At 40.3% G+C, this 22,982-nt stretch overlaps 1 protein-coding gene across 3 annotated transcripts in view; it reads right to left on the bottom strand.

Annotated features, from left to right (window-relative positions):
- Positions 1–22,540, bottom strand: part of CNPY2 (canopy FGF signaling regulator 2) — a 37,825-nt gene extending 15,285 nt beyond the window's left edge. Inside the window, exons 1-2 of one of the 3 annotated variants that reach the window (XM_089679824.1) lie at positions 22,427–22,488; positions 6,264–6,384 (exon numbers count right to left, since the gene is read on the bottom strand). In XM_089679824.1, coding sequence (XP_089535950.1) covers positions 6,264–6,278 — 15 coding nt within the window. In that variant the 5' untranslated portion in view covers positions 6,279–6,384; positions 22,427–22,488. Of the gene's footprint in view, positions 1–6,263; positions 6,385–22,426 lie in introns of all 3 variants that reach the window. The other 2 variants (XM_089679815.1, XM_089679807.1) reach the window with 2 other exon arrangements.
- Positions 22,541–22,982: the final 442 nt, after the last annotated feature.

The following is a 22,982-nucleotide window of genomic DNA, read 5'->3' as shown; positions in this document are numbered from 1 at the left end:
GACCAATGAAATTGAATGCATCAAGCAGAGCTCTGTCATGCATTGAGACTACATAGGCACATCTTCCCACTTAGCAGGAAAGACAGGATCACAGTCCACATTTGTGGGTTATTCATATTACTCACATCTGTTAGTAAGTGTTGACAAAACATGTGACAATGTGATCAATTGGATACAAGTGACCTTAGGCCTTGCTTTGACGGTCAAGCAAGCAGCATGAAATAGTCTATGCATCAATCTTTTTGAGGATACTTTCAGTGGAAGATAAAGAGACTATTTTTTCAAAAATGTCTGAAGACAACATTGAAGTACATGTTATGCATTCAATAACAGATAAGAAAATATCACACTTCAGTCCAGTTATACTTTTCTTCAAATCCATGTTGTACTTATAATTAATGCAAATGTTGCTAATGCTAAAATCTGTAAATTAAAACATGTAAATTTGACCACTTCAATACAGGGCACTTTTACCCCCTTCCTGCCCAGGCCAATTTTCAGCTTTCGGCGCTCTCACAGTTTGAATGACAATTGCGCGGTCATGCAACACTGTACCCAAACTACATTTTTATCACACAAATAGAACTTTCTTTTGGTGGTATTTAATCACCACTGGGTTTTTCATTTTTTGCTTAATAAACGAAAAAATGTCCGAAAAATTAGAAAAAAAACCACAAGTTTTTCTTTGTCTGTTATAACATTTTGCAAATAAATAATTGTTCTTCAAAAATTTAGGCCAAAATGTATTCTGCTACATTTCCTTGATGAAAATAACCCAAATTAGTGTATATTTTTTAGTCCGTAGGAAAATTATAGAGTCACGTGTCGTATGACGCAATTACGCTAGACCGGAAGTAGGTGTGCGGCCATCTTTGAGTAGGAAAAATGCGATTTTCTCCAGGAAAGTGCCTGTCCATGTGCTAAACAAGCTGAAGGCTGGAGTTTTTTATGTAAGTGGATGTAATAAAAGTATTGTACCTTTATTACTCAGTCTCTAATTGCCTGTTTCACCTTATGAGGGATATGGAGATATACCGAAAGAGTATGGGTATACGTGTAATGGAAGTTTGAGAAAATTGGAGGTGCAGTCATTGATCATTCCAGAAAGCGGGTTATTACCTTCACAGGGTAATTGTTCATTTGCAGCACCAGTTTGGAGTGGTCACTTTTTTACACTGGTTGATTGGATTCACATTTGAGTGTTGATTGCAGTGTGTAGAGTTCACTACCACATTTTTATGGATGCACTTGGGATGTGCTTTGAGATATACTGTTGGTACACATTTAGAGTATATTTATAGAATATAGATATTTCTTTTTTTTTTTTTTTCTCACTGTTTGAACACTTTGCGTTGGAGTGTGCATGACACATAGTGCACAAATAAAATTTTGTAATAAGATAATACACTATTTGCAATTTATATAATTTTGAGGTTTTGTCCTATTGGATAAAAGAAGAAGTGATTGAAGTGGAGAAAAAAAGATTGGGACCTGTTGTATATAAGAAAAGGACATTTATTTGGACACTTAAGTTTATTTATTTTTTTAGTTTGCTGTTGGTAGATGTATATTTGGGGTAATTAAGATTTGCACATTAAAGTTTGGAGATTTCTGAGATTGGGGCAAGAAAAGGGAGAGAGGGGAAAAGAAAAGAACATTTTTTGTCAATACACAGATCAGTCACCGGCTGTGCAGCCCCATTGCAGTGCAGCCCCACAGGCACACGCATGGCGGTAATCTGGGAAGGCGTCGTATGAAACCCTCCCAGATCAACAAGAGTCCCACTCAACCGTCATTCTATAGGCCGGATGGAAACTGGTAAAATAACACTAATAATGTAATATAATAATTGCAAAAGCACTGCATTTATTTTAAACACTGCTGGTATAAGGAAACAAACTATCTTTATATTAGCTTTCCATAAAGCTGGGTATACACATACCAAAAAGTCGACCAGTTCAGCGGGAATCGGCCAAATTTTGGAACAAGTGTACTGCTGTTATTCAACAGAAGCCAGTTTAACCAGTTATCCCTTTCAGAATAAATGGGAGAGATCCCTGCATACACATAATTTGTCTGGATGTAGGGATCTATGAGTTTTTTTTCCCAACATGTATATTCTGCTTAAAGTAGAACTTTAGTCAGAAATTTAAAGCAACATTAAAGCTTCCTTTTTTAAAAAAAATTAAAATAAATATTTCATGCTTACCTGCTCTGTGCAATGGTTTTGCACAGAGCAGCCGGAATCCTTTTCTTGGGTCCCCCTCTTCTGTGAGTGTCCCCATGGAAAGCCGCTTCCCATTGGGGCACCCATGCATGCTCGCTCCCGAACTGCCCTGCTGGTGTCCATTGACACAGAACAGACGGCTCGGCCCTGCCTCCTGCTCGCTCGGCACAGCATTTGATTGATAGCAGTGGGAGCCATTGGCTCCTGCTGCTGTCAATCTGTCTAGGGAGGAGGGAGACAGTGGCTAGAGCCACTGCTCCCACGCACATCGCTGGATCAGATCAGGCTCAGGTAAGAATAAGGGGGGGGGGGGGGCTGGGGGTGGATTCTGCAGCATAGAAGGCTTTTCACCTTAATGTGTAGAATGAATGCATAGAAAAAAATTAAGCTATTAGAACCACTTTAAGTCCTGCTAGATCACTTTAGGCTGCCCCCATTTGCAGGTATAGCTATGTAAAACATTAAAAATAAGTGTCTATACGGTTTAAAATCTAGTAATACACTGTCTCACCCTGCTCTGCACATGCTCAGTTGCTCTACATTTTTAGGCACTGATGAATTTGTAAAGGCTGATCTGCTGAGAGCCTTAAAGCGAAATTAAACCCTCCTATCCTTTACGGCCAAACAGGCTACTTTTGTTTGATCTGCAATGGTCATGGTGCTGCACATGTGATCAGTTATGATATCAGCTATTTGATGGTTTGACAGTTTGGTTGAGGACACAAGCAATTGTGACAGCAATCCCAGCATTCCAGGAATGTAATTGTTTTTTAAAACTTTTAAATTGATGGGTCTTGTTCCGCTTTATGATTTACTGTGTTTAGGGGCTCATCTTTAGCAAAACGGCAGCCTCAGGCAAGAAGAAACAGGAGCAATGCTGGAGGCAATTTACAGCACACACTCATTTTGGTAGCATAAATATTAAATGGAATGTATGTTCCTTGCTAAAGAACATTATTTATTTATTAAGTTGTTATAGGTAAAGTCCTGCTTTAAGGTCCTGTACACCAGGAGAGCAAAGGGGTTTGTTACAAAGAGTGGAGAACACTTCAAGTGTGGTGGTGCCCTATAAGCGTCCTGTAATCAGTCTGGAAAGGGGGTAAGTGAGCAAGGAGACAGGGTTTTGTTAGTTTTACTAATAAGACATGACATATATAGTGCAAAGATATTACAGAGATAATAATTTTCACTTTGACATTGTACAGTAATGCCGTGTTTTAGGCACTGGTGTTTAGACAGTCTTAAAATGTATTTCCACTTTTGCAGCCAAACTGGGCTAACACCTAATTTATATTTGTCATATGTTCCCAATAACATAGCATAAAATATTTTAAATTTGATGGTTACCTTTTTACTTGCTTAAAAAATCCTTACATGCTCTCCCTGCTTTGTAATGTTTAGGATGGGGCGTTGGAGTAATGATTGTTTGTAATAAACCCTGTCTGTACGGTTTGTAGTTCTTCATTATCAGATGTAAACTAGAATTAACCACTGGATTTAAACATTAACAGATGCAAACTAGATTTAAACATTTAGGAGAAGCCCTCCTGCATTGCATGCTAATGAAATGTAGCCGAGACTGTCCCTCACTGACAAAGAGGCTTGAGTGCAGAAATTCTTAGAATCAGCCATGACACTTTCTCCTTAGAAACAGCTAGAAAAAATGAGTTATGCTGTGTGGATGGGAAAGCAAACCTAAAGTGGAAAAATACTTTAAAGGCCTCATACACACTGGATGTTTTTACAGCTGCTCCTAGGGGCGTCTGGCATTTTTTTTCCTGCCTTTAAACTCCCCTGCATGTTATCCTATGTGTCTATGCACACATAAACATTTAGAGGCGTTTAGTGGCAGGAGAGTTTAGATTCAATAAAAAAAACTCCACTACCAGTGCATCCATGAGCAGCAGTGTTCTGGCAGAAAAAAACTAAACATGCGTTAACGCTAGGTGTTAACGCTTGAGTGTTAATTCCTTTTAATGGCCAGAATAATTATTCTGGCCAATGAAATGAACTTACACACTTTTACAAGCGTCAGGAGGTTTTTTTTTTTTTTTTGCCAAAACGCTGGTTCAGGATGAACGATTCTAGGAGAGTTAAGAAAACATCTTGTGTGTAGGAGGCCTAAGAGGTAAAAAAGGACAAATGGGACCTCCCCCAGTGATGTGGTGTACTTTCAGAAACCACCGAGTAGGATGAATGTCCGTAGGTGACATATAGGATGCTTGCAGAGTTAGACTGGTTATGCACTGTGAAAATTCCATCTGGTTCCTGAAGAACTTCCTGAAATTAGCGCAGTGAGCAGCCCTGTCAGCTGCCTCCCACTGAAAAAATCACAGGATAGGTAGAAAATTGTACAGATGCAACCTCTGTTCTGGTATTTGGACAGCCAGTGGAGGGTTTCACCCTCTGGCTATTTAGTGTGGCAGGGTTTATTGATCTCTAGACTGGCTGAGCAATATTACAAATAAACTTAACGAGTGAGGCCGTTTACATGTATGGACTTAAGGCCTCTTTCACACGGACATTCCAATCAAGTCCTCCTGTCCGTTTTTCAGGTGGACGCTGTTAGAAATCTCTATTCTCCTTTATGGAGCGGTGAGTGTAAACCGACATGTGTATGTTTACACCTGCCTACATTCAATCAGAACAAATCCACCAAAAAGAGACTGATGGGGATCAGTTCCCCTTCCATCCAGCGAATCAGATAGGATGGCAGTTAGCTGTAAAAGGACAGGTGGTCCGTTTACATCCGACCATCCATAGAGTAGAGCGGCATACAGGAGAGTGGTCCGTGTCCGCTCTGCATAAGAGGGGTGGACACGGACCTATCATCCACCTGCTCAGCAGGGATCAAAGGACAGATTCCTTGGGGAGCAGGCGGATTTTAGCCGCAGGCTGCCCCATATGAAAGGGGCCTGCCCTCCAGAGGATTTACCCCCTTCCTGTCCAGGTTATTTTTTGCATTACAGCACTGTGTTATTTAACTGACAATTGCGCGGGCATGCAACGCTGCACCCAAATGAAATTTACTTCCTTTTTTTCCCAACGAATTGAGATTTCTTTTGGTGGTATTTGATCGCCTGTGCATTTTTTATTTTTTGCGCTATAAAAAAAAAGATTGACAATTTTGAGAAAAAAACAATATTTTTGACTTTTTGCTATTAAACATGTCTAGTAAATAAATGTAAAAAATCAAATTTCATCATAACTTTAGGCCAAAATGTATTCTGCGACATGTCTTTGCTGAAAAAAAATCCCAATACCTATAAATTAATTGGTTTATGTGAAAGTTATAGTATTTACATTACATTTTTTTTTTAATTTTTACTGGTAATGGCGGCGATCAGCGACTTATAGAAGGAATTTGGCGGACACTCTGACACTGGGGGGAACTGAGTTGGTGTCACTGACATCCCCACTGACACCAATACAGTGATCAGTGCTAAAAACAAACCACTGACACTGTACTAATGGCACTGGGCAGGGAGGGGTTAATATGAGGGGTCAACTGTGTGCTGTTTTACTATAAGCTGTGTCCATGTGCTTCACTGTAAGCACACTGCTTTGGATGGCTGTGCTGTGCACAGCCATCCAAAGCAGTGTGCATGAGCTGACATGGAGGAGAACTGTTTTTTTACAAAAATTTGTCCTCCCCATCGGAGATGCTCGGCAATCACCGGGCGCCGGTGAGTAATCCGGCCGGGACCCAGTGATTGACGGCTGCAAATGGCGTGCAGGTAGGGCTCGCGCACGCCCCCTGTAGCAGTATTTCTTCTATAGGGCGGTCGGGAAGCGGTTAAACTATGTAAATAGCTCTTGGCTAGAGTTAAACATTAACCTACACTGAAGAGTCAGAAGCAGGAACCACATTAGTCTTCTAATTTGAAAGCCTGTGAATTCTCATTGTGTTCAACAGGAAAGACAAAAGTGGTTTCCTTATCATTTCACTGAAATGGAAAACCACTTTAGTAGAACATACCTTAGTTTCAAAGGGGATCCTAAAAAATAAATAAAATATTCCCTATTCATGTCTTACCTCCACAACGTACATCTTGTCCTCTTCTGGCAAGAACACACGTGACGAAGGAGACCAAAACAATTGGTAGAAGCCAGTGGACTTTTGGGGGAGCCATTTTTTTAAGAGTCAACACCCAAATCTGCACATTAATGTAGAACAAACACAGCACATTAGTGAGTAAAGCTAGTAACATCATTCTTGTATCTTGCAGTACCAAAAGCTGGCAACACAGTCATACTTTGCTTATACTCAATCTGTTATTTCAACAAAAATGTATTCATTATGTTAAGGAAGATCCTGCCTGAATGCATAAAGTAGTATCTAGACAGGTTGTAATGAGTGCAGTCTTTATAAAGCTACACTCCAGGAAAATATGAAAAAAAATTCAGTTAGAAAAAAAATAAAAACAAAAGTATTTTAAATGTAGCTTGTGTAAGTAGTAGATATTCTTGATATCAGTCTCCTGAAATCTGCTATAGACTTATCTCTTTAATTTACAATTGACATTTTTACGGAGCACCGGAAGCTTAGCTGTTGCTATACTCCTGGTGTTCCATCGGACATTTTGGTCTGAGCTCCAACAGTTTCAAAGTCACATGTAGCCACTGTGCCAACTGCTCCCCTCCTGTTGCCTAATCACAGACACTTTATATCATGTAAACTCAAATACAAAATACAAAGGGTTCATTGAATAAACAGCAGAAGGAAGGGGCTGACAGAGATACTGTGTGTAAGACAGTGTCTTTACTGCCAAAGCCCCTGAAGTATAGTGACAGCTGTGCTCCTGGGGTTCAATAAAGCTTTCAGAGTCCACAAGGTGGCATGCACCTCCATGGACTTAACTCATAGCATGCCAGCCCATTTTACAAAGTGGCTGAATTCCTGCAGTTCAGCTTTAAGCTGGACATACCGTACATTACTAGAAGAATTTTGTTCAAAATGTTTAATTTTAGGAACGTTCATTCAATTTTTTAATTGTTAGTGGAGTCCGACTGTTTTCTACAACAGTGACAAGACAATTTGAAGAAGGATGGGAAATTTCTCTCAAAGTAACAAATATTTATCAGTGAATGTGGGTTTCATTTGGGAAATTACATTCATTCTAAAATCTAACATTGAAAGCAAACTAAATTTTGAAGTACTTTCGAAATGACATTCATCCAATCATTGAATGCATAAAGAAAGTATCAAATTTCTACCTAGTCTAGTGTAGGCCAAATTTAGACTTAAATTGGGAAGGACAGTGGGACAATTTGGCTCTGCAGAAAATCACAAATGCGGGCAGGTAACATGCTAAGAAATTAAGGGTGCCGCTTCATGCTCTAATAGGTTTTTATACGCTGACAACCACTGAGAGGGCAGGCAGGGAAAGAGCTCATCCCAGCTCTACAGAAGTCAATGAGGAAGGAAAAGAAGTCCCAGGAGCCGCACATCATGCAAAAAGTGAAAGCCTCAGCCTATACTCTTGTCCAGGCCACACCCCCAACATGTTTTGCCCTGCCCACAGGGCTTAGTCATGGGAATTCCCATGACTAAACCCTGTGGGTGGTGCAAAACATGTCATAAATGTGGCCGGGATGGAGTCTAAGCTGGGGCTGCTTCCACTCTTCACATTAGGGTTTTGTATGATGTGCGGCTCCTGGGACTTCTTTTCCTTCCTCAGTTAACATGCTGACATGCACAGGGAAGTGGGCAGAGGGATGACCTCATCAGTGTGCTGCTTCTTCACTATGCCATACATCTTGTTCCTGTTGTAGTGCTGCTGTGGAATTCCCAGACCTGGCCTGGCTATATTGTCTATTGATCTGTAGATCTCTATAGATAACAAATCCTTCTACAAGTAAAACAGATTCCATACAGTATGTTAACTGGGATTTTAGTTGTTTGTCTGGAGCTCAGCTTTAAGTGGCCCAAAGTCATAAGATGCCAAACTTCCAATGCAGCCATTTCCAGCTGATCCGCCATGTCTAAATCAAGAACAGACATCACTAGCCAAAGGGGAAGGCTAGTGATGGAGAGGTCAGAACACCTTGTCAAATTACTACAGTTTTCACTCTCTGCCAAAAGTTTGGTATGTCTGTTGCTTGCCATTTCTCACATTTTTTCAGTGGACTGACAATGGTCAGATAGTACCTGCATGTGTAAACACCAAAACACAAATCTCACCTAGAACTAGGAGCCAGCACTCTGCAACCTGTATATAGCTATATAGGTGGTTGTAAGGTACATAGTTAAAGTGGTTGTAAAGGCAGGTGTTTCTTTTAACCTTAATGCATTCTATGAATTAGGGTAAAAAAAACTTTCTGGGTGCAGCTACCCCATCAGCTCCCCTTATACTTACCTAAGCCCCTTCTCGTTCCGGCACTGTGCATGAGAGCTGCAGCTCTCCCGTATCTCTCTCTCCTCAGTGGCTCACACAGCAGTCAAAAGCCACTGGCTCCTGCTGCTGCCAATCACAACCTGTGAGCCAGAGGAAAGAGCAGGGGGCAGGGCCAAGTCACGCTGTGCGTGAATGGACAATGTCCATTCACAGGCGCGTGGCTCAGGAGCAAGTCTGTTCAAGTGCCCCCAAAGCAAGAGACTTGCTATTGGGAACACTCGGCTGGGGGGTAGAAGCCAGGACCACCTGTGGGAGACCCAAAAATAAGTGGTGCTGCTCTGCGCAAAACCATTACACAGAGCAGGTAAGTATGACATGTTTGTTATTTTTTTTTCATTACAACCTTTAGAATCATTTTAAGAAACAGTTAAAATAAAAATATTTGATCTGGTAATTTTGAACAGACTTTATTTTAGCAATTAATGGGGAACTAAACCTAAAAAACCCCTGACAGGTAGGATATTCATCTTTTCTGTCATAAACCCATGCCATTCACTGCCTGTCAGCATTTATGTGCACTGAGCTGTGCATGCGCAGCACAGTGTACATTTAGGGCACTGCTGTGCCATGATGATGTGACATCATTGCAGCCAAACAGTCGGAGCCTGGAAGGAAGGCCATGGGAAGATGGCAGTGCTCATGACTGACAGCACAGTGCTGGAGGTACCAGGTAGGTCTGCCATAATGTCCTAATATGCTATGCATACTATCACATTATGGCTAAAAGCTCCTGGGGCCCAATAAAAAAAATGTCAAAAGGTTCAATTCTGCTTAAAATAAAAAAAATAAAAATATACAGAACAGACTATTACTTTATACTAAATAATAATATACAGAAAGTGCTAAACGTTCCCATGGCATGTCTGCAACTTGGTAGTTGCGCCTGTTTCTCACATCCTAGACAAGTCACATGGTCTTATAGCTGACAAATGTTGGCTTGAAAAGGGGGCAAGGAGCATTTAGATATCAGGTTTTGCCCCACATGCTGATATAGGTAGGGAAACGTGCTAAGATGCTGAGCTACTGCTAGATAAAGTCAGCACTGTGTGAACACATAGCAGCTAAGTGAATATATTGAAAGCCAGCTTTGACTTGTGCCAGTTGTCAGTGCAGTTACATTTGCTGCTATGATCTCACGCAAGGCCACTACAAGCCATACATTTTTAACCTAAGTAAACTTGAAGGATTACCTTTTCTAAAGTCCAATCTTCAGAACGTCTGCAGTCTGCTCATTCAGTTCAATTCAGAGCAATTCTGAAATTTCTAAACAGCACCCTCAGGTGGGGACTAGTTTATTTTATCTTGTTTATGGCAGAGCCATGTTATGCTTCTGGGTCTTCTTTAACCATTTCAGTACTGGACAATGTCACCCCCTTCCTGCTCAGGCCATTTTTAAGCTTTCAGCACTGTCTCACTTTGAATGCCAATTACTAGGTCATGCAAAACTGTACCCAAATAAAATAATTTTTTGAGACAGGTTTCTTTTGGTGGTATTTAATCACTGAGTTTTTTTTAGATTTTTTGTACATAAACTAAAAAAACAAAAAAAAAAAAGAGCACACACACATTTTTCTTTGTTGCGTTATAAAATTTTGCAAATAAATAACATTTCCTCATTAATTTAGGCCAAAATGCTACCTTTCTTTGGTAAAAAAAAAAAAAAAGAACTCTAATCAGTGTATAGTATTTAGTCTATGTGAAAATTATAGAGTCCACAAACTATGGTATATGTATTTGAAAATTAATCAATCCTGATGTACTGAATGTCTATCTTATTTCTCGAAGCCCTATAATGCCAGGACAGTACAAATACCCCCTAAATGACCCCTTTTTGAAAAAGTAGACAGTGCTAAGTATTTAGTAAGAGGCAAGGCGAGTTTTTTGAAGCTGTAATTTGATGTCACAATTTCTGGGAAAATGAAGAAATTAAATGAAAAAAAAAAAAAAATTTATATATATATATATATATATATATATATATATATATATATATATATATATTGTCACCAGTGCAGTGCAACGTCATCATACAACTGGTGTGGCGATGATCAGGGATACTGACTATTGATAGTATGTAAGGAAAAAAAATTCAATTTTTAAACATTTTTATATTTACAATTTTTTTCGTTGTATACGGTCATCAGAACAGTGCAGTGTGTTACTATAGCGATACTATACTACTGTGGTTAGATGATCTGGATTTTTATTACACTGTGACTGCTTATGACAGTAATGATCACTGTTATAAGCAATCCTTTTAAGGGTCATGATTGGCTTTCAATCATGACAGCTTGGTTACAATGGTGATGCTGTGATTGGCTACAGTTCTCACATGGTACAAGGCTGCAGTGAATGGCCTTCCACTATGTGACCGATGTTAATAGTAAGCAAGCCGTCATGAATGGAAGCCATTCATGACAGTTTTGTTTACATGTGATCGCTATGATTGGTCATATCGATCACATGATACTCTGGACAATCACAGCAGCTGGGTACCAGGCACCGTGCCCTGTGTTACTGTGTGGATGTTACTGAACGCCTTCCCAGAACTGGAGAACCACCCTGACATCCCATAATGACTATATGGCAGGCAAGAAGTGGTTAAATGGTATTAAAGGCAAACATTTTGCAGCTTACAGTTTCTAAGATGTGATAGCTGCATTCATTTTCCTTTCTTCTATTTTCATCTGGTGATCCAGCCAGTACGTCTGTTGTTTTTCAAAAACACAAGCCCTCCAATAGAATGTAAAAGTTACAGGGATGAGACAATCAACTAAAACACGAGCAGGGTGCTTTATATATGTAAAAATTTAATCTCAAAAGGAGAATAGCCTGTGTGCTGTAGCTTATAAAGTGTGAGCTGGAGTTTGGCTTCAATTTGATAGTGTATTTAAATCTGAAAGTTCATCTAACACTCACCCTCTCCTCTCAAACTGACAATGCTGCTGTTCAAATGTGCCCCCTGTGCTCTTTCATGCAGAGTGGGGGCACTCTAACACAGGAGGTATGTAACTTGCCAGATGAGGGGAAAAAGCCTAAAAAAAAGAAAACCAATTCAGCCACCTGTAAAGGATACTGATATTTAGACTGATCATATCTTTGTGAGTGGGAAAACATTAAAAATCAGCAGGGGATCAAATACTTATTTCCTTCACTGTATACTGGAATTTTTTTTTCATACTAGTAATGGCGACGATCAGTGACTTATAGTGAGACTGCAGGACTGCGGCGGGCATTCTGACACTGGGGGGGGCATCACCTTCTTTCCTTAGCAAGGGCATTGAAAATGGGTCATGGACGGGTGTTCCAGCTTGACAATGACCCAAAACACACGGCCAAGACAAGAAAGGAGTGGCTGAAGAAGAAGCACATTAAGGTCCTGGAGTGGCCTAGCCAGTCTTCAGACCTTAATCCGATTGAAAATCTGTGGAGGGAGCTGAAAGTTCGAGTTGCCAGACGTCAGCCACCAAACCTTAATGACTTGGAGAGTATCTGCCAAGAGGAGTGGGCCAAAATCCCTCCTGAGATGTGTGCAAACCTGGTGGCCAACTACAGGAAACGTCTGACCTCTGTGATTGCCAACAAGGGATTTGCCACTAAGTCATGTTTTGTGAAGGGGATCAAATACTTACTCCCCTCATGAACATGCAAATCAGTGCATAATTTGTTAGACATGCATTTCTTTTGAATGTTTTGTTGCTATTCTGTCTCTCAGTTTTACAATACATCTACCATTCGATTTTTAAACTGATCATTCAGCAGGGGATTAAATACTTATTTCCTTCACTGTATATTCCACCATTTGTAGACTTTGTAGTTTTAATTTTCACTTAAACCAATTAATTTACATGTATTGGTGTATTTTTTTTTAGACACGTAGCAAAATACATTTTGGCCTAAATTTATGAAGAAATTTAATTTTTTAAATTTTTTATTGGATATGTTTTATTGCAAAAAGTCAAAAATATTGTTTTTTTTCCCCAAAATTGTCGGTCTTTTTTTGTTTATAGCACAAAAAATAGAAATCGCAGAGGCGATCAAATACCACTGAAAGAAAGCTCCATTTGTGGGGAAAAAAGGACATGAATTTAATTTGGGTACAGCATTGCATGACCGTGCAATTGTCAGTTAAAGTAACGCAGCACCGTATCGCAAAAAAGTGCGGTCCTGGTCAAGGAAAGGGGGGGGGGGGGTTAAGGTAGGCTAAGTTTGTATTTTTACAGTGACATTTGTCTTATTATCAAAAAAACAGAGTTAGTGAGCGCTTGAATAGATAAACAGCAGCTGTACACCAAAAAAGGCACCATATACAACCTTCAGAGACGTAGATATACAAAGGAGGGGGAGGTGCAGCGCTATACAAACTAACAGACCATAATGAAATCAAGAATCAAATTCATATAATAGATAGTGACTGTGTGCTAATAAAATAAAGCCACTGGATGGTGGCTATAAAGTGAAAGAAGTGCAAAATAAATAAAAGAGTCCAATGAAGGGGTGCTCTTAAGATCCGAGATGATCCTCAGACGTCCAATAATTGGAACCGCAAGGTGATAAGTAATGTAAAGATTGCGCACTCACCAGATACGCAATCTTTATGCGCATTTGTATATTTGTCTTATTATATTCTTTGACATTTTCCTTGCTATTTAGTTAGGCCTTGCTAGTTAATTATTATTTTTTAAATGGCGCTGAACCCTGGTAATCTTCAGATAGATCTCTATCTCTCAAAAGGTTGCCTTCCCCCACCTAAGAGGATATGTGGACTCTCTCCCTATGAGATTTTGTTTGAAAGTGTGTCGTTCACTAGCTTTTATTTTTCTCAGCAGCTGAAGTCCTCCACTTGGGTCTCACAGAAAAATGTTGCTGGTCTCTTAAGGTTTTTGACAAATTAATTTATGTATTTTCTCCCCAAATTCCAGATCCTAACAGTTTGGAAGGATCTCATAAACAAAACCCAGGTGACTTGTAGATTGTTAAGAGACATTTACACTATATATAGGAAATGGTTGGAGACACAATACAGCTTCTATTTAATGTACACTTTACAAAATTTTGAAGGAAAAGTCACCTGGATCCACACCAGACACCGCAAAAAAGACTAAATTAAATTATCTCTGTGTTTCATTTGGTTTCCTCTTGGAATCACAGTCTGTGGTACTATGTATTCAAATGCTTTAATAAAGATATATGTATATTTAATGTGATTTGAAACGTAGCTCAGCCATGTTGAAGTCATATTGTCTTTTATGTCTTCTATTTTATATAGAATTGTCTGTGTTTATGCTGATAAGGCAGCATGTCCACAACTAAGTTACAAGGCCATTCTGGCCACAGGATCTGAATGTACAGCCAATTACTCTGTAAATATTTATTATCAATCATTTGTTTTTTTATGTAAGTTTAGTCACAATAAAAGGTCATTTTGTAATGATATAAGTGTTTGAAGCTATTAGATTGTTCCCAGTGGAGTTTGCCTGCTAGAATGGGACTAGATCCGCCTAAATGTAAGGAGACTCCAGGTTAAAAGGTCATAGTAGGTGTGGTGTGTGATCAAAATGTAAATTATTGATCAAAAGGGGAGATTGTAAAAGGAAATTTGTAAATCCTGTATAATATTGTATTCTATTTTGTATGTTTTGCATTGTGTTGTATTGTACACTGCATTCATTGTGCACACGACACTAATAATGTTTTGATAATGTTTGCATTCCTTCAAGTCCTGATTAGAAATTAGTCTGCCTATGTAACGCCCCTTTGTTACCATAAAAGTACAATTGTAATATTAATGTGATACCTATGTAACCACGTGTATTAAAAAACGCCAAGATGGGCCGAATAAACAGAACAGTGATATAGAAAGATGCTGAGTGTATCTTTTTGTGTCTGTTCCCTACTGCAGTAGTTATTAATTTGGAACCACTAATCAATATTAGGATAGTAGTTGCCCATCTATAAAATGTCACTATTAATGCCTGAAGGTAAGACAAATCTTAACACCCGAATGCAGTTGTGCAACTTGTCAGTAAAACTGTACATATCAACACAACTTGATCCTGGTAAATTACACCTTTTTTATGCAGGATAAATTGGGTCTTCATTTGGCGGTAAATGCCAATGGATTCGTGTTTTGGTTTTTTTTTTTTTTATTATCAAAGGAAAACTAGCCCTCCAAAAAAAAATCCAGCTGTATATTTTTTGGAACAACAGCCATGAACTTGTTTTAACCCCTTGAATACCAGGGCATTTCTAAACATACCTTGATAGACTGGCGGCTAAGGCCCATGTCAGACAGGCAATTTTGTAGCAGAAATTTTTAAAGCAGAGTTCCACTCACTCTGTAAAAAAATAAAAGTCAGCAGCTACAAAAACTGTAGCTGCTGACTTTTAAAAAACAGCCACTCACCTGTCCCATGATCTCGCGTTGCCTCCGCCGCAGCCCGTTTCACCGGCCGTCCTGTATTCCTGGCGCCGGCATCTTCAGTGTGGGCACCTTCACAGCCAGGTGCCCACTGCGCGAGTAGCACTGCGCTTCCCTTATGGCCCCCGTCGTCTTCTGGAACCTGTCACGAGGGTAGCGGGACAACCTCCGTTTCCAGTTGCCTAGGCGATCGCAGCGGAAGTGGGAGCGGGTACCTGTCAGATTCAGATACCCGTCCCCCCCCTGCTCCCCAAACATGGCGATCCTTAATGGGGAGCGGGGACCAATCTTTAAGGCAGAACTTCCCCTTTTGGGTGGAACTCCGCTTTAAGTTATGGAAGGCATCCCTATACTCTTTGGCAATTTGTTAGTAAGAATCCATTTTTCACAGCTATTGGTTAAATCCATGCTCCATCATTACATTAGTGTTTGCTGCTATAAATTGCTTTCCTTCAGTGATCTGTAGCTAAGCCTAAAAAATGAATACAACATGAATGTCACCAGCAAGCTTATCACGGACATGGAAAATCACTGTAAAATTAGCAATTAAGCGATTCCATAGAAAATAACTATGATTTCCTTGGTGAGAGATTGCTAGGGAAAAAAATCATCTCTGTGAATAAATTGGCCATCTGACATGACCCTTACTAAAACCTTCACTCAAGAGGGTGAGGATTCATTTCCATTACACAGGTCTGTGACTAAAAAGCTGTTTGATTATTTTCATCTAATTTCCATGTATTTTGGTGTGCTGAAAACAAATAAAATATTGAAAAAACTCCTAGACGTCCTGATTTGCCACAAAATGCAAAATTGTCTTCAAATTTATCAAATTTTTTTAATTTTTGGTTTTTTTTTATATTATGGGCTTTTAACCAAATTTAAAGTCCAAATTACTATTAATTAATTCACATAAGTGCATTTAAGATATAAAATGCCAAAAAACTTTAAAAGGGGTTGTCCGAGTTATGGAAAAAAAAATATAGCACTGTAAATCTGATGGTCAGCAATATATACATATATTTTTAGGGAAAAAAATTCTATTTCCTCATTTCCCTAGTTCTCCTCTGGCCCTTTGTTGTTATTTGCAGGTAAACAATCTCTGCCCCTCCCCCCCTGCAAAGGCGGTGAATACAAGTGCTGCTCTGAGTGACATGTCTGACTACTAGGATACTCAGCAGCATGCTGTATGTGTAAGCCTCAGCCCTGAGTCTGTGCTTCTAATGGTAAAAGAGGTTAATCTTTCCTGAAGAATCCAGTGGGTGGTATACCAAATACCCTTGTTTTCTGTGTCTATGGGACAGTCGAGACCACAAAATCACTGGACCAAGAAGAGTTGGCAGCCGAGGGTGCTGTCAGTGGAAAAAATGTCCTCCGAGAAACTTTAGTACCTTCCCATCAAGTTCTTCTACCACCTCTCCACATAAAATTGGGATTGATGAAGCAATTCGTAAAATCACTTCCAAGAGATGGAGAATGCTTCAAATACTTGGTCATCAAGTTTCCAGGCCTGTCGGAGGCAAAATTGAAGGAAGGTGTGTTCGTCAGACCAGACATTAGAAGGCTTATAGTTGATCAAGAGTTTGTCAATACCATGACGGATCCTCAAAAAGAAGGGTGGATTACATTTAAAGAAGTCGTACAGAAATTTTTAGGCAATAACAAAGATCCTCACTACAAAAAGATCGTCGGACGAATGCTGAAAGCATTTCAAGCTTTATGTTGCCTGATGAGTTTGAAAGTGCATTTCCTCCAGTCCCTCCTTGACTACTTTCCTGAAAATTTGGGAGCTGTGAGTGAGGAACAAGGTGAACAATTCACCAAGACATTAAAGAGATGGAAAGGAGATACCAGGGAAAATGGAGCATTACAATGATTGGCAGACTACTGTTGGATGCTTCAGAGAGACATTCCAGATGCTACTCACAAGTGTAAATGCACCAAGAGGAGCCTCACAGGGAAGAAGGATCAAGTTTAGTGTGTGTAGGTGAGCTCATTTCAGTTCCAAAAAGGATTTTCATGAAAAAATTGTAATAAAACTTCAATTTTATAAGTCTATTTCCATTTATTTTGAGGAATTACCTTATTTAACATAGTTACCTAAATTGTCAGGAAACGTGATGTCCTATGACAAAATGGAGGTCATTTTCGGATTCAGCGCACCAAAAAAACTAAAGATTACGTGGAATAACCAAAACAGCTCTGAAAAATTTTTTTTTGCAGACCTGTGTTATCCAATCACACAAAAACTAAATCCCTGTTTATTTAATCTGCACAAGAGTGGGTAACCAAAGTGAACACAACCACAATCAATTAAGGTAGGATTCTCTGCTCCTTTAGTAAATCAGCATCACTGTCTCAAATGCTGCATTAGTATCTGTGATACTAAATGCTTTTATATTTTTTAAAAATAAAAAAGTGGTTATACTTACTTGCTTTGTGCAGTGAGGTTGCTTATGTCCTCTTCTGGTATCTCCCCCTTTTGGGTGCATCCTGTAGCAAGTCAAGCGAGTGGGCTCCTGGGCGAAGCTATGTGCATCCATTGACTCACAGCACCAGTAAGCCACATTCCGGCTCCCTCCTCACATGAGTTTGACTGACAGCACCAGGACTCTACAGCTCAGATGTTCTCAGCTTCTCCTGTCTGACCGGGAAGTGCAAGGAGTGTTGCAGAAGCCGGAGACAGCGCTGGATCAGTAACATGGTGCAGGTAAGTGTTTAGGAACAGGGAGCTAGGAGCAAGACATTTTGGCCCCTATTCACAGGTGAACGTTTAGTCGCATGATTCCTCCACATGCAGAATCCCATTATTTTCAATGAGACAGTTCACACCCAAGTGCTGTGTCGCTTGTCATGTAATGCTTGACAACATATGAGTTGATTTGGGTCGGAATTGTGTGTTCTTGGCCCCAATACACTTTAATAGTACAAAAAAAAAAAAAAAAACACATACTGATGCGTTATACACGGCACTCCCATTTGAAATTGTGGGCCAAAAAGGTATGATCCTGCTCTTGTACTACAAGTTGCACTTTATAAGATGCAAAATAAAGCCTCTAAATAGCCTGGTTACATTCAGACTAAGTGTGATTGGGGGCTTGCCACAAAATGCACTGCAATGTACATCCATCAACAAGGTACATTGGGGTGACATTCAGAAATAATTGCAACCGCATGGCTCATGTACCAACACATACTGTCTGCATTCAGGGCCACTGACCAGCATGGCTCCGAAATTAGGACGAGTAGCTGTGTGCCACCACTGTGCCCCCCTTGACTCAAATGCCTGCACATAGCACCTGGAAACTTCAGCCACATAAAATGCCAATTCTTGGTGTACAGGCCTAAGTGCTTGGGTCATTGAGCCTGGGTTCACACTGATGCGGCCTGGAATTCACAGCGTTTTCTGTGCTTATTCCACACCACATCAGGATCGCACCCAGTTGATGCGAACCGCTGTGGGTGTGTATGTTAAGTTGACAACACCCCGAAATTGGTTCGCAAAACACAGTGCGATGTGCAGAATCGGACTGCACACATGTGAATACCCATACGATCCGATTCTAGTGCGGATGTGGTGCAATTTGAGCCATACATAATGTATGGCTCAAATCGCACCGCACACAATTAGCATGTGATTTGCACAGGAATGCGGTGCGGTTCCTGTGCGAATCACATGCGATGTATCGCACGAGTGTGAACCTAGCCTGAGGCCTATAAGTGTCCTCTGTAATTAAAACTTATCCATCCATTATCTGTATAATGTAATACATTTTACTAACGACACAACTAACAGTACTTATAGTTGTAATCAAAATAATAACTAAAAATGACGAATGTATAAGTTGCACTGTAAAGATGCTGGAATATGAGAGCACAGTAATATTTTATTTGTATTAAAGACTTCCTACCCCAGTGCATGAGATTCCAGCGTTTTATCTTGGGTAGAAGGCAGAGAGGCACACATTCCAGCACACTGCTGTATGCCTGTGAAAGCTGCTGCGGCTGAATGGTGCACCGAGTGGTACTAACATAGTGCAATATGTTCCCAGGGACGAATGTCCGTAACACAAGAAGTCTTTTACAGACATTGGGGTTGAATGGTGTATCTGTTGCCTTCCACCCGCACCAAAATGCTGGATCCCATGCACAGGGGCTAAACCAGTGTGCACGAGGCATGAAGTGGAACTACACCTCCTACCCTTTACAGTCCAGAAAGCTGCCATCTTAGCCTGTGTTTAATCTTCAGTTGCCATGGTGCTGCACATATGATCAGCTACGACACCAGTCATTTGATGGCTTAACAATTCAGTTGAGAGAACAAGCAGCTTGGACAGTTATCATTCATGCCTTGAAAGTAACAGTTGTGGAAAACAGTTAAAGCAGTTGGTTAAGTTCCACTTTAGGCTGGTCATATACAATCTATACGAGCACTTTTAGACTTGAAGCACTTCACTTGGTAGAGCTGCTTGGACTAATGGGTCCTCTGTTCTGCCACGACTCCTTAACACATTCCTGCCCAGTCTATAGCAGATCGATGGCAGAGTGGGACGTACCTCTTTCTGAGTGCCTTCTGAATGACCGACGTGGGACGTACCTCTTTCTGAGTGCCTTCTGAATGACCGACGTCATAGCCAATGACTAATCACTATACCTACACACTGCCAGTGTCAAGTGATCGCTGTGACCAATCACAGCAGATCACATGACAATTGTATACAATGGTCGGTTTCCTTTCATGCCATCCATTGTATACAATTGTGTTGTTAGCTGTGATTGGTCACAGCGGTAACATGGTAGAGACAGGGCAAATCACAGTCCATCTGTACCATGTGATTAGCTTTGGCCAATCACAGCTAATCACAACAAAAGACACTGAATGAATCAGTTTCACTCTGTAAAAATGGTTTCTTATATCAATGAAATACTTAAGCAATCATAAGGTGTAAAAAAAATAAAATAATAATAATCCTGTTCACTTCCCCAGAGTAGTACAGTGTTACAGTGTGTTAAAAAAAAATTGTAAATAAGAAAAAAAAAAAATTACTATTATTTTTTTTACATACTATCATCAGTGTCCCTGATCACCGCCACACCAGCTGTATGATAACGCTGTATTGGACTGGTGACAGTATGTTTAAAAAAAAAAAAAAATGGTGAACTTTTTCCTTTAAATTTCTTCATTTTACAAAAAATTGTGACAAAAAAAATTACAACTTCAAAAAACTCGCCATGCCTCTTACTAAATACCTTGGCCTATTTACTTTCCAAAAAGGGGTCATTTGGGGGTAAGAAATGAGACAAGGCCGTCAGTACATCAGGACTGATCAATTTTCAGATATATAAAATACCATATTTTGTGGACTCTATAACTTTCCTACAGACTAATTATACACTGATTTTTACCAAAAAAATGTAGTGGAATACATTTTGACCTAAATTTCTGAAGAAAGGTTATTTATTTGCAAACTTTTATGACAGAAACAAAGAAAAACGTGTTTTTTTTCAAACTTTTCTGACTTTTTTTTAGCAAAAAATAAAAAACTCAGCGGTGATCAAATACCACCAAAAGAAAGCTCTATTTGTGTGAAAACAATTCTAAAATTTTCATATGGGTACAGTGTTGCATGACCACGCAATTGTTATTCAAAGCTGAAAGCTGAAATTTGGCCTGGGCAGAAAGGGGGTAAAAGTGCCTGGTATTGAAGTGGTTAAACTGCTTGGTTCTCACTGACACACCTAGTTCTAGACTGAAAGCCGCTCACACCTGTGTAACAGAGTAGAACTATAGGAAGACCTTTTTTTACCCCATTTTGAATAGAGCAAGGGAAGGTTATAAACCGTCAGATTTTTTTTCGGCATCTGTGTCCCATTGCGGAGATTTCCCTTCACTTTCTGTCCCATAGACAAAAACAGGAAGTGAGAAGAAATCCCTGCAAATGAAGTGAATTCCCTGGGGACCCCCAGGTCACCAGAACTAGTGTTCCTATTGGAATATTTCCCCTCTATTACTTTTCTGGGGACAACCCAAAATTTAGGATTTTCTTTTACTTTCGATGATAATGGTAAATAGGACAAATAGAGAGGGTGAATCTCCCTAACAGGGGCACAGACAGCAATAAAAACTGACAGGTGTTCTAATCCCTCTATTCTATCCAAAACTTAAAAAAACGTTTAGCCTTTAGTTATACCTTGTTAGTGTATCACCATACCCCATACCACATCAGTATTCATGAAATAGGTCACAGGCTGCTAGGTGTTAGATAAAGTAAGAACACTAAACCTATAGTATGAGAATCAACTGAACTATAGTAATGCTAAACCAAATTTTAACTAATGCAAACAGGATTAAAAGTAAGGGCATTAGCTAACTCAAAAATAAAATTCTCGAGTGCACACTACACATACAGCCCCAACAGTGGGTGGGCGTATGCATTTCTGACAAAGGGGTACCCCTGGAGCTTACTGCATAGTACCTGGCGCCTAATTGTTAATATTAGCCTGCTATCGTTGGGCCCTTCTGTAAGGTGGTGTACGTGAAGCGGTGTTTGCAATACATGTCTGATGAGCTGTTAGGTAAGAATCAGTCTCTATAGACATTAACTGTATGCGGTGGTTTCCCCTCATTTTCTTCCCAAATCTTTGCACAATTGCCAGGGAAAAGACTTCTCTCTCCTTTTGAGAACAGGGAATCCTGGGTACTGAATTCGACAGCTCCATCAGCCTCCATTCAATTGTATTGTGCGGCCTTGCTTGAGGACTACATGTCCCAGAGTCCTCAGCAGCTGCATCATTACTTGCCACTGGTTGGATCTAAGCTGCTGCTGCCAGGAGGGAGGGGGGGGAAGCCGTAGTGAGCAGGGAAGGCATACAACCTGCTCTGCAGGGCAGCGAGGAAGGCTGAAGTACACACAGCCCAGCGCTCCTCTCAGCCAGCATCACAGTGGTGGGGGAAGAGACAGCAGTACACAGCCGGAGGGCCTCCCGGCTACAGACCTATCAAAACGATGTAATAGAACAAACCGTTCAATACACAATTTCAGCCAGAACCCCTCAATGCATAGTTAATGGTAGATCTGAGATTGTACAATCAGCTTGTATAGTGTGTGGTCAGCCTTACGTCTGGAGGGACATTTTATTGGTGTGATGGATCTTGTGCATTATGGCATGTTTACATTTCACAATGATATCCTTCCCCATCATGTGTGTGAACAGTAATACAGATAGGAGGTGCTGAGTGCTCCTGTGTGTACATAGACCACCTCACCCTCTGCTATTCTGCTTAGGAGACCGCTATTATTTCCACGTGACACCCTGACCTTCCTCCTCGTCTTCTCCAGGTAACCAGCCACCCCTCCCCTTCATTGTTATCATCATTACCTGGGACTCGTCCACACCGGCTGCTCCGGCTATACTGAGCCGCGAAGCCCCCTCACCGAGCTGTCCTCCTCCTGCCATACTACAGCACCTCTAATCACTGCATTGGAATAAACAGACACAAACGTCTCTTGGGATTATTAGCTGGAAGAACACTATACAAATGCTATACTTTCAGTTAATGACAACGCGGTAACCCCCAATGAATTTGGTCATATCAGGCACTAATAGGGCATCTAAAAGTTCTTTCTATAGGACCCCAATTGCGTGGCGATGCATCCACGTGTCTTACAGGTGGGGGCGTGGTTCAGTTTTATGCTGTAACCAATTGTAATAAGCGACGTCAGCATGGGCTGTAAGGGGCGTTGTTGGAGGTCTGATGGAGCAAATAGTGAGATCTATATGTGCGTGATATCTGAGTATAATACAGCATTGGATATCCTATCTCTAGATACAGCTGTTCCCAGACTCCTCTGCAAGGCTCCATCCCCAGGAGTAGTTTTTGTATATTTTATATTGATGAGGATTAAAAATAAGGACTTCTTAGTTATACATATGG

Source organism: Staurois parvus, unplaced genomic scaffold, assembly GCF_062004578.1.
Source record: "Staurois parvus isolate SC_StPar_1 unplaced genomic scaffold, SC_StPar_1.0 ptg000017l, whole genome shotgun sequence".
NCBI lineage: Eukaryota > Metazoa > Chordata > Amphibia > Anura > Ranidae > Staurois > Staurois parvus.
The sequence above is the reverse complement of the archived record's forward strand: the minus strand, read 5'-3'. Positions and strand labels throughout refer to the sequence as shown.